The following is a 13,423-nucleotide window of genomic DNA, read 5'->3' as shown; positions in this document are numbered from 1 at the left end:
ACTGCATTACAGATTATTAAAACAATGTTTTGATATTTTACAAGCTTAGTATAGTATTTCTTTTTTATCTATTTTATTATTTCCTAAAATTTCAATTTATTTATTCAACAAACACAAATATCATTAAAATGATTGATGAAGGACCAACAGGCACAGCCCAAAACTGTTCCTTCCCCAAATTTTGATTCATTAAAAAAGTCCAGAAAACAGGTTACTTCCAATGATAAGGTTGATAGGTCCATTCGCCCATATCATGTGAATATTGGTGAAGCCTGTTCTGTGCTTTACCTGAAGTAATTGAAAATTTGTAATAGGCCCAAGTGTAGAATTCCAAACAAATTGAGGAATAAGATATCGTCAATTCCACTACACTAAGAAAACTTATCCTGGTATGTTCTCTGAAGTGGATTGATAAAATAATCTTCATTTTTGTTTCAATTAAGTAGATCATGAATTCGAGTAGGCCCCATTTTAGAAGATTTTTCCAATACACTTCATTTTAGAGGATTTTGCCAGAACACTTCATTTTGACAGATCTTAATTTGGGCTAAACCTATTGGTCTTTTTCTAATAATGCATAATTATTATGATTCATGTATCATGAATAATAAATAAATATTTTATGTTTCACCATAGTGGCCCAAAAGTCACTAACCAAGTTATGAGGTAGGCCTATGTAACATGAGCTGTATGATGGGTAGTAACTTTCGTGTCACTTTTTAGGACCATAGATCTTCAATCTATTTTATGTATTGTGGAATTGATAAATCATCATTTTCATTTCAATTATGGAGATTTTCCACAACTATGCACATCTCAGGACTCATTATTATAGATGGATTTGGTTAGGTTAGGATTTAATTGTGTTGATATTCCACAACATGAATGTTATTTATACATAGGCCTATATTGAGGATAATCTACGAATGAATACAACAAACATTTAATCAGCTTTTCGTACTTGCTAGGATCTTTATTAATTTACAAAACAAACACAGGTAAACCCCCCTTCAAAAACAGAACTAAACGGTGACAACTCAAAGCTGAAAACATAAACTATTATCACCCCTTACACATTAATTACAATTAAATTATTACCCACCCATTTCTTAATATTGACCCTGGATATTTACAAGTGCATGCTGAACGGACGGTGGAAGATTTTGTTAGAAAATATTGACAACGCTTGCTCAACGTCTAACCTAACCTAGAGAAAAGATGTAGAACGACAGTGACGCGACTGAAGATTGCAGCAGTAGGTTAGAGCGAGAAACGCTGGTTCCGTTTTCGACCGCCAGATAGCGTTGCAGTCGCAGTATAAAAGCTTATGCGCTTGGTCCCTTCTCTTCAGTGACGGTTGTGGCGCCCGAGGCGACGGATGTGGCGTCGTCGGATGGAGCGGCCGCGCAGACCAGGCTGGGGAACTTCTTGCCTAGGGCGGCACGGTACTTAGGATGGCTGAAACGCAACAAATAAACGACTTATTAGATGTGCTGAGCTGTTGTATGGGGCTGAAACATGGACCATTGCTAATGCCGCATTTACATGTTGGCCCAGTGTCGACCAGCCCCAGTGTTCGCCAGCGCTGGCCTAGATGTAGACTAGACATTACCAGGCTGAGGAAGCATACTGGACCAACATGTGGACTGGGCATAAGAAAGACCAAGAATACCTACTTATAGTGAGATTGATTAACTTTCAACTGTCAGCTGAATAGAAGCATTGCAGTTATTTTTTCTAACAGTTAAACTCACTATAGTTACTCGAACCTGTTGTACAAAGTCAAGTTACTGGTACACAAAAAAGAACATTAATATAACACTCTGAACTGAATAAAGGGTTATTTGCGGAGGGTGATGCCCTCATAAGACCTAGGCTTGTGCGTGGGCCTTGTGAACAATGTTGGGGAATAAGGGTGGACCTACATCTTTCGAGTTTTAGGTGGGTTCTAAAACACCAGGGAGAGATTTTTATTTATTTATCACCCGTCCAATGGGAGTAGCAGGCACTGCTATGTCACTTAATAGCGTGACCACCCCTTTTTGTAAAAGTGGAAATTTTGAAATTAAAATTCACAAAATACTTCGGGCTGAAAGATTAAGGCCCGCTTGCCCAAAAGCCGGTTAAAGTTTAATTGTGATCCATTTAATGAGAACCAATCAGAAGGTTTTTTTGAAAAGAAGGCTTCTCTGATTGGATTAATATTAATCACGATTAACATCGAACGGCTTTTGTACAACTGGCAAAAGTCTCAATCTATTTTAATCAGACTATAGGTAGTGAAGGGTGATGAATTTTATTTTCCAAATTTCAAGATGAAAGTGGAAAGTTTTTTGACCTGATACCGTAGACAATAGGATTGTAGAGTGAATAGTATTGGAGGGCGATGAATTCTATTTTCCAAAGTTCAAGATGAAAGTAGAAAGTTTTCTGACCTGATACCGTAGACGATAGGATTGTAGACAGCGTTGGCCTTGGCAAAGACGGATCCCCAGATGGTGAAGAGGGGGCTGATGGTGGCTGTCTCGAAGATGCCCGAGAAGTTGATCACCAGGTATGGGGTCCACGCGAAGAACCACAGGGCAATGGTCATCAGAGCAACCTGTACCAACACATTCTCATTTTATTCATTCATTGGTAAAGGCACAAATAAGACAGTACAATTTTACATTCTTCAGAAATATAATCGTTTGTACATTTTTATAGAACTGGGAACCAGGCTACAGCAGAGAATTGAGAGATCACTTGCTCGATTTTGTTTGTTTATTCCCATTCCCATTTCATTTATTTAATGGCGAAGGCACAAATAATACCGTTGTACAAATATTACATTTCTTCAGAACTAAAATCGTTCATACATTTCTAAAAAACAGGGAACCAGGGCTACAGCAGATAATATTTAAAAAATCACTTTCTCATTTTTCTGTTTGTGTTTTTTTAATAGAATACTGCATAGATTTCATTGGTGGAGGTACTAAACGAGTGCTCCAACTGGCTGTGCTGTCTAATTTTAATTAATTAACGTTTGTATAAATTTATAGAAGTTAGTTAATTAGAATTAAAATTATTAAAAGAGATAAACAGGCGAACCCTTAACTTCTCTCTTAATGTTAAGAGAAACCATAATATATTCTACATATCTGCAATAACTTGTTCTTTATAATGAGCTCATGGGCTTATAAATGTTTACTTCGAAAACTAAAAGAATACATTAAGGGAAACATATCATTTGGAAAAATACAATTAAAATCAGTTTTTCCTAGGAGGCAGAATTTGGAGTTGCTAAAATCCCTCAACAAATTTTTAAAGTGTTACAAAAGAGCTCCAATCACACTACATCACCCATAATATCACAGAAATATAACTATATTAGTTAATGTCTCTCATTCTTATTCCATCACAAAATCCACTACATAGTTCCTGATATAACAACTTAGTGACTTGAATAATATGACTGCTCTTAGCCACACTAGTCTGTCAGTTCATAAATGGGTACTCACATCTAAATAATTGACCATTATATCAATCAGTGCTAAAGTGAATAATGACTCACTGCTTTCAGTAATAATATTGTGATTGTGATCAGTACAAGTAGTCCATGAGATTGATTTTGATAAAAATAAAGTTATTGTTAGCATACTGTCCTGTTGTAATTTGTTCCTTACTTTAGCCAATTTCATTTCCTGGCTGGTGGTCTGAGACTCAGCCGATCGCAGAGATGCAACGTTCATCTTCTTGGCCTGTTCCCTCATCTGTTTCTCGTGGGCGAACACAGCCTGCACAACAAATACAAGTTTTTATTTGATGAGAATGAATATTTCAAAAACTGAAAAGTATAAGTTAAGGTACGGCGATTCTGTAATTTGATAAATATTTCCAATTCTGGTCAAGAATATACAGCAGATATATTATAATGCTTCAAAAACTATGTACATAAATTACAGTGAAGTGAAAGTTTTTTTTTTAGAAAATGAAAACCATCTTCAATACAACAATAGCTGATTGAAACCACATTCAGTACTCACATAATTATTCTTATTACATCAAAAAATCACTTTTATATTTTCACAAATTACTAATACTCAAAAGCAATATCTTCTTAGCTAATATAAAACTGTGAGCAGGTTTGAATTGCATGAATAATTGCAATAATTATAATAGAAAAAGATCTTGGAAAATTTAACAATGTAGCTTGATGAGATTTGCAATAACGGTCCACATTTTTTCATGACTGACAATAAAATTATAATATTCATTGTTTCAACAGGCAACATAGATTCTTGTTGCAGTTCTACACTTTTTTCCTAATTGAAGAGACTTGGAATGTTGTCAAAAATTTACTTTATTTCAATAAAAATTATTATTTCACAGGAGCATGTTTTCGTGTGTGCTCACACATCATACTTTTAACACTTTTCTCCCTTGAGTATTAAAAAATTTCTTGAAATTATATCTTACTGTGTTTTTGCATTATCTTTTCTCAAAGAAGAATTTCATTGTATTCAATTTGATATGTTTTTTTTTTGTATTCTGATGAAATAAAAAAAATGTTGAATTGATTGGAGTATTGACAATGAATAGAATTTATTATACAGTGAAACCTTGGTATAGTACACTCCATTATAGTAATTCCCGTTATCGTACACTTTATCTGCAGTCTCTTGAAACGTCCATCTACAGTACAGAATCTTGATATAGTAGGTACTTGGTATAATGGTATAGTTGGTATAGTGGTTGGTAGGTACTTGGTCTTGGTAAAGTAATTTTTTAGCAGTTCTTGAGATGTACTATATTATAAAGGCTCCACTGTATTCATTTAGATGCGCTTTTGTATTTTGACAAAATAAAATAGTTGATTGATGGGAATATTGACAAAGGGCGAGGTACAGTGATGGTATTTTAGGGTAAGTTACCTGCACAATGAACCAGTAAGAGTAGATGATGATGAAGAGAGGCATGAAGTAGACGAAGAATCCGTAGACGATGATGTAGCTGCGGCTGAACCAGTCCTTGGTCAAGTAGTCAGTTCCACAGGCGGTCATGTTTCCTTCTGGCACATACCTAGACGACAAAATTAACAATTATTTCTTTTCAACTCTTCAAAACCAAACAAAATCTTCTCCTCTTATTTACAATTTCTTGACAGATCCGTTTAAAAAATGTTTAGTACAAAGTTTGTTAATAGTTCAACAAGTTTGTTGTTGAAACTTCAGTTCTTAGTTTGTTAATGGCACACAAAAATTGATATTGTCTCCTCTACACTACCTGCTCATCTCTTCTGTATTAATGGAACAGTTATTTATTTTCCAAAATGAAACAACTCTAGTACCCTTTCTACATTTTTATTGTCACATTGACACGTTATACTTCATCATTCTCTTTTTATTTCTATACATCCCAAATTTTACACAACGTTATTTGTGAACGTTGGATATTTGTAGATTAAATTTGAGGGTGCCCTTATTGCCTCAACTTTTCCCACAAAATTTGTAATATGTTGAGTGGGAGATAAATACATCTGTCCTTACCTATCTATTCACCCTATCAACGTTCGTTCCAATACTCCTGTGAAAATGTAGCCTCTAAGTACTTCTGAGCAACTTTTTATGCTCAACTATGTTATGAGCCATATAAATCATAGTGAAGTCCATCTGAACCCGGGACCACTAGGCTGCTAAGCAAGCACTGTATCCACTAAACCACGGATCACTCCGTTTCAAATTATTATTTTGAAAATTACTCAAGTAGTTTAGTACCTGTTCCATCCGAAGAATGGGGCCAGGGTCCAGCCAAGAGAGAAGAGCCAGACGAACAACAGCTTCAGAATAGCACGCTTGTTGGTCAAAGGCTTCGCTGAGAGACCCTGCAAATGTACCAAATAATATTAGATAGTTAAAAAAATTATACAGAATGAGTATATGCTTTATTCTCTGAAAGCAATCCCATAAAATGCCACACATTTTGTCGAAATAGGAAATAATTATTTTTCATTGTTCATTCTGTTAATTTATTTTTATTCTGTAATGTTAATTTTATTTTAATAAATTATTGTCAAGAGAAAATAAATTGTTGAAGAATATTGTATATTTCTATTGAATGGTTGTTGATTATTCTGGCTTCTTGTAATGGATATTGATATTCAGATTGATGAATAGGTTCCTTATTTTTACATCACATATTGTTATTTTTAATAGATACATTTTTATATTTGAAAAAGTGGATATAAGTGGTTTAACTTACCTTGACAATGACATTGTACCTATCCAGAGCAATCATAGTCATGGACCAAATGGAGGCACATCCAAATAGTGATCCCAGCATTCCATATAATTCACACATGAAAGGTCCTGAAAGCAAAAAATCAATTGCAATATTAAAATTGAAATAATGAGAAACTGAATTCATGAGTGTTGACAGTTCTCATGTAACCGACTTTATTTAATACCACAGTAGATTGCAAAATTGATCAATATTTTTTGAAATGTTTGATTCTAATGCAGATTTTGAAATTATACATTTTCTTAATGAATGCTAGTGTTGGTTATAAATTATTCCCAAATGGGATCTTGAGGGTTCTCTCTAAAAATATATAATCAGTAAAAGTATCAATTTTTGTGTAATAATAATAATAATTATTATTATTATGTTCCTTAAAACGGAATAGCAATAAGGCCCAGTTTCACAAAAGCCTGTTGAATTTTATTCATAATTAAACTCCAACCAATCAGATAACATTCTCTGAGAAGAAGTCTTCTCTGATTGCTCGTGACAATTAATTTATTATTGTTTATTTTTATTTTATTATTATAATTTTTACAAGAAGCACTGAATGGGAGAGAAAAACTAAGGATACTCCTTGTACTATTTCTCTCCCAAATTTAGATACCAATTTAAAAGTCCGAAATGAGGTTATGATTCCACTTTTCTGAAATTTAGTTCTTTTTCACTCAAAAACAACTAAAACTAAGAATTTTGAATTTTGAAAGTTGAGTAACTGGATAGGAAACAAAAATATTACACTCAAATCACTGATAATTGAAACATTTTCACGTAATTTACAAAATTTAGAGCCGGAAAAATAAAACTTATTATTCAGCACAGCTGTATACCTTTGTTTTTAATTGGGATTAAAAGTTAACATACTTTTGTGCAACCGGGTGTATATGTTGCAATTCTTCAAATAAATGGAATAAAAGGCATTTTTAATTCATCTTAAAACAGAAGTCAGTTGAGGTATGTAGTAAATAACTCATACACCCGGTTGCACAAAAATCTGTTGACTTTTTATCCCGATTAAATGTCACAATAAGCAATCAGATAAACATTCTCAGATAAACCTTCTTTGATTCTTTGATTAGTTCTCGTGGAATTTATTCATGATTTAAATTTGAAAGGCTTTTGTGCAACCGGGCCACAGAATTAAAAAAAAACTTGGATTTTTCACTTGCTTTTCACTGTTTTGAACTAGGGATGACCAGCTGACAGAACTGCTACCATAGAGAAAGGATAAGCGTAAGTTTGTTTGTCTACTTGTTTGTCTCTGCTACTACTTAGCGACGTTCCCATTCTCCCTAGGACAAGGTATTTTATCGAAGGTGGCTATCATGCCTATTTCTTAGTTTTTTAAGGAAGCAAAACTTTGCAGGTATCTGTTAAGCAAGGTATTTTATTGAAGGTGGCTATACTTATTTCTTAGTTTTTTACGGAAGCAAAAGTTTGCAGGTATGTGTTGTGACACTGACCTAGTACCCAAGTCTCGTAGTAGCAGTTGATGACCATGGTCGGCGACATGCAGAACATCATGAGGAAGTCGGAGAAGGCGAGGTTGACGACGAACAGGTTGGATGGAGTCCGCAGCGACTTGGTCGAGCAGAAGATGTAGACCACCATCGCGTTACCCGACACCGACAGGAAACCCAAGAACCCAATGGCGAAACCCAGAAGGTCGTGCCATAGAGGGTTCATCGGGGGGAATTGGTACCTGAACAACACAAAGCAAACTCACAATGTAATCTATTTATTGATATTAATCAATATAACATGGTAAATACATGTTATAAATACGGTAGTTACTGATAATTAAAGTCGACTCTCGATAATAATAGAGGAACAGAAGGGACCAGAGCAAAGTTTCAAATTATCAAGAGTTTGAAAAAAAGAGGAGAGAAATTTTCTTAATAGAATAATTTTTTTATTCAAATATCTACTGTATTTAAATAAAAATAGAAATCTAAGTACCCTTTTTAGTCACAACATGTTTAGGCATATGACTTGATAATGGCATCATATAGCCGAAACACATTGTGGCTAAACAATTTTTAAAAGGGTACTTGGATTTCTATTTTTATTTTTATTTAAGAGACGTCCTAAAGAAAAAAAGACAATCTACGGTATTATATCCTACAATAAACATACTTTCAATACAGAGTATATCAATGTACGGATGGATGGAGCTGTATTATACAGCTCATTAAAAGTTCGTATTATCGCGAGTTTATATTAAAAACTTGAATGTTGAGGTTGTCGTAGGTTCTGTATCCTACTTCATATTACCAAGATACCAAAATACATTGATTTTCTTAGAATTATCTAGATTTTCGAAAGGAGGAGAGATTTACTTCGTATTAACGAATGTTTGTATTATCAAAAGTCGCCTCTTTTTTGTTTTACTGTACCGGTATGTATTAATTTTTGACAATTCCTATACTCTGATTAGTCTCTGGGAAGTTTTAAGAAAATCAAACAAACAAACTTTTAATTAAAATTTGAAATAATGAGTGTCGCAAGAGAAATGATAATAGCTAACCCAACAGGTCGTGCCAATGGGGGGCGATTTGGAACTTGAGAAACACCATCAATAATAAACAATGAATAATTTAAATTTATAAAATATAAATTAATATTTCAGCAGAAAAATTATCTCTCAGTAGAAAAATGGAAAGCATGTATATTTATAAGGGATATGCCTAGCCATGAAGAAATATGATGAACTTCTACCAGAATATTTTATCTAAATTCCGGAAAGTTACTATTATATCATAAAAAGATTTATTTTTTGAATATGATATATTTGAGATACAACTGTTTTTTTTCTGAAAAATCACAATTAATATTATATTGTATACCGGAATGACTAAGGGCCGTTTGCACAGTGACCATTTAAACTAAATTTCATTTTAAACTAGATTGAATCCGTATCAAGTCTCGTTTGTTAACATGTTTTTCATTTTGAGTTTAAGCCAACAGTTGATTAAGTTCAGTTTAAGCGCTGACTGTGCGAACGGCCTTTAATGGGATGGCGTTGGAAAAATAAACTTGGCAACTTTGCCGTCTTATCATTTCCAATAAATCTGTTGGTTGAGAGACCTGAAGGTTGTTTCACCTCGCCTCACAACCAAGTATGCCAAAACCATTACAGGTTACAGGGATAAAAGTGTTGAAATTATTTGAACACTTTAAATAGGTACCAAATTTTTGGAAAATGAATATTTTTTAATGTTATGTTGTTACTAGGACAATGATTGGATAATTGGACTGACCAATGAGCGTCGACCATGTGCAGCATTTCTGGCAGGACCTTGTCAACCACGGTCTGGTTTCCCCCCATGCCCATACCATGACCCCCTCCACCTGGAGCTCCGTACCAGGCCGAGTAGGCATTGTAAGACGGTTCAGAAATCAAAGACATGGCTGTAACAAAAACATACCAAATTATGAAAGTTACTCACAACTATAACATCAGACATTTAAATAACTCACTTTTCTTAAAAACACTTCACTTATGGGCTACTTTTGTACAAATTAATAGATTTTCTACATTTGAACTTGAAAATGACCTATGGTCGAAACTAGTCGTTAAAATATTCTAAAGTTTTTAATAATAAAGGGTAATATAAGTGTTTATATTGTTTAATAGTGAGTAGGTTTATTGTTTAATTTTAATAGTGAGTACCGTAGGTTTTTTATTTTGTATTCAAATTTTTCAAAAGAGTGCAATATTTCAAAAGTTTTCAATTTATTGTGATATATTTCTGTGATTCATTTGAAGTATCATGTCAACCTTCAAAATTGAAAATCTTCAAATCATTATTCCTGGATCGAGAATCAAGTGCCGAAGCAGTGTGTGATATCATAACCTCAACCTTTGGACAACATTAACTTTTTATCAACATTTTTGGAGAGAAATAGAACAGGCTCAGCCTATTTTTCCCTTCAATGTCATAATTATATTATGATTGTAATATTTTATACAATAAATGAATAAATGAATGTTTTTATTAAAAAAACACTTCTATTTTATAAATATTGTATTTGTTTGCTTTATTCAATAATAAATAAATGAATAATCACTAATTCAGAAAAATCTGGATCTTGAAAATTTTATACCAAATTACTCATAACGTGCAAAATTTGAACAAGAACCGAGAGACTACATAAAAGGTTTTCTGAAGTTACACCATAATAATGAAGCATAACCAGAGAATAACTTTTCATGAGCTTTAAAGCAGCAAATTGAAAACATAAAATGTTCTAACTGGTTAAATCAATCAATCACTGTGTTCTTTGGGAAAAAATATTTGACTGGTAATTTATTTGACTGTGATTTTGATTAAAAATTTTCCTCACACTGCCCGATAAATTTTTGTGTTTTCGGATGGTGGACAATATTCAAGTGATACAAATGGATGATATTCTCTATTAACATAGCTAGATTTGCTTTCTCAGGGTTTCCAAGAAACCCCAACACTTGAAAAAATATTTTTTCAAATCGGCAGGATCTTACTTGATTGTGTCAAGAAAGTATTTAACAAGAGGAGACGACACTAAAATTTCAAGACCCATATTTTTTGAGAATAATAGATAAAAAGTTGTAAGTTACAACTAAATTTTTGTTGAATATTTCTTGAATGAGTACTACTTAGTTAAAAACTGTCATGTTACAAAACTATCGCACCTCGAGAGGAAGACTGTTCCAACTCAAAATGTCGTTTATTCAGGAGAGCAGTTTTTAAGTTCTCATAGGTATTCAAACTTGATTTTCTGCTCTTAGAATCACTCAATTTCTCTGATTCCAACTGTTTTAGTTTATTTATTACTTCTTAAAATTGGCCTGTATTTATGTTTTCATTCATAATATGGCTGAATTTGAATGGAAGACTGTTCTAATCGAAATGGCACAGTGTTCCTGTAAATGATTGCATCGGTTTTCAAAATAGGAATACTGAACATTCCGTGATATATAGAATAATTGGAACGAGTTTTGACTTGGGACAGTCTTCCACCGAATAAAGTGCATAAAAACCAACTAAAATACACCCTTAGCTCAAAATTGACAATTTTCGAGTTGGAACAGTCTTCCTCCCAAAGCGTGGTTTGTGGAATAATCTTGTAGAATACTAAATTGAAGATTGTCAGTTACAAAAATAAATTTTTGTACATACTCAATTGCAAAATATCAAGTTACAAAATAATAATTCTTTAGATATATTGTAGACTACTAAATTGAGAATTTCCAGTTCAAAAACGAAAAAAGTTATTTGTGAAAAAGGCAATCAATTATTGAAATTGTCAAGTTACAAAACTATGTTTCTGTAAAATACTAAATTGAGAATAATTGTCAGTTACAAAACTGAATTCTTATAGAATAAATTGAAATTGGAATACTGTCAGTCAAAAACTATATTTCTGTAGAATATAAAATAGAAAATTCCAGTTACAAAAGGATGTTGTACTTAATTTAAAATTGTCAGTTACAAAACGATATCTCTATGGAGTAGAGAATTGTAAGTAATTATCAAGTTACAAATCGATATTTTGGTAGTGTATTTGGTTGTGAGCATACCTGCGACAGATGTTAGTCGTATCGCTGAAGAAAATCGTTTGGTTTTGACAGACGAACTACTTCAGGATTGTTGGAGCCAAATTTGCTGACAGACGAGGATTTAGAACACTAAAGGATGGCCTCGCCTGCACAACTGAGGCCTCCAACTTTTATTCCACCTTTAAAATATGCAAACCGACACCCCCCGTCCACACTAATCGAATCAAGAAACCATATTTCCACTGCTTGCCAACTATGATCCTATTCGCTCGCTAAGTTTCTTATGTGATGGCCTAATCCAATAAGCTAAGAACAAGGGCTGCTTGAGACCAAGCAACATGTGGGAGGAGGCTACTATTTTTACTTGTTGATAGTACTTATGATAGTACTTTTACTTGTTGGTAGGTACTTAGGAGCTTCACATTTTGTGGGATATAGTTGATTTGCTTAGCCAATTCTTGATTAATAATAATAGTAAAACTCGTAAAGATTTGAATCATAATAAATTAATCATTGAAGCCTAATATCACCAATAGAATAGAATGAAATTGATCAGTACGAACAGAAAACTCTTGACAACCAAACCTGAGCCAGACAGCCAGGTCACTCGGCATTGTTATTTATTTATTTTTGATACAATTAATTACAAATCATATGAATATGATCGGGATAGAACAACAGGCATAGCCCAAAACTATTCTGTTCCCAAATTTTGATAAACAATAACATGTCCGAAAAAATAGGTTATGTTCTTACTGTGGAAAGTTGAAGTTCAATTTCTGTCCAAAAATACAAAAAGCTTGTGTTCTAAGAACAGAATACACGTTTATTGATTCTTATTGAATCAAATCAAGAAGTTACCTATCTCTAAGGCAAGCCTTAAAGAGAATAAGCCAAGTATTATCCATTACTAATAGTGATAATAATTATAATGTAGTCTGAGAGAAAAATAATAATTTCAACAGAGAAAATAGTCTAATATTGACGGAATTAAGTAATAGATTTACAATGTAATAGTCACTTCCAAACATATTGAGATTCACGTTATAAAGTCAGCACCTGATTAGCTTTGATCTACCATTCTTGTCTGTGATTGGATGAAGCCGATAGCTCTATCCTTTCTAATATTCATTTTTCCTTATAGGATTGTAAAAATGTATCCTTTACTAACATCGACACGCAATACACCCGTCGCTAAATCGTTTGTAGCCTATGAAAAAATATAATAAACTACAAAGATATCTGTATATCACAGATATCTGATAATAACATAATAGATATATCAGAATTGGAACCGTTTTGGGCTTATAAGCCTGTGGTACTTTTCTGTAAGTTGTGTAATTCTGAATGATTAAATAAATAAATATCTACAATATCTCAGTAATTTCCATCAGTAAGAATAGAAAGAACAATTTTGAGAAGATTTAAGGAGACTGCTATTTTTACGTGTTTGGAGCTCAATTTTTATGGAATAGACCAATTTTTATTTTGCTGAAGGTGATGCGCACATGAGCTCCAGGTTTGTGCGTGGGTAATGGGAAAGATAATGATGATGAGGGGTAAGTGAACCTAAGGCTTTATAACCCACCATTTCATCAGGTT

At 33.2% G+C, this 13,423-nt stretch overlaps 1 protein-coding gene across 1 annotated transcript; it reads right to left on the bottom strand.

Annotated features, from left to right (window-relative positions):
• Positions 1–942: 942 nt before the first annotated feature.
• On the bottom strand, positions 943–12,073 carry LOC111050707 (rhodopsin). The gene is made up of 9 exons (XM_039440009.1): positions 11,843–12,073; positions 9,540–9,690; positions 7,743–7,981; positions 6,241–6,347; positions 5,757–5,863; positions 4,914–5,061; positions 3,666–3,776; positions 2,436–2,602; positions 943–1,458 (listed from the first exon to the last, which is right to left on the bottom strand). The coding sequence occupies exons 2-9, from the start codon at positions 9,686–9,688 to the stop codon at positions 1,326–1,328; spliced, it is 1,161 nt and encodes a 386-aa protein (XP_039295943.1). The 5' UTR covers positions 9,689–9,690; positions 11,843–12,073; the 3' UTR covers positions 943–1,325.
• Positions 12,074–13,423: the final 1,350 nt, after the last annotated feature.

Source organism: Nilaparvata lugens, chromosome 13 (assembly GCF_014356525.2).
Source record: "Nilaparvata lugens isolate BPH chromosome 13, ASM1435652v1, whole genome shotgun sequence".
NCBI lineage: Eukaryota > Metazoa > Arthropoda > Insecta > Hemiptera > Delphacidae > Nilaparvata > Nilaparvata lugens.
Note: the sequence above shows the minus strand (reverse complement) of the source record. Positions and strands in the feature narration are given on the sequence as shown.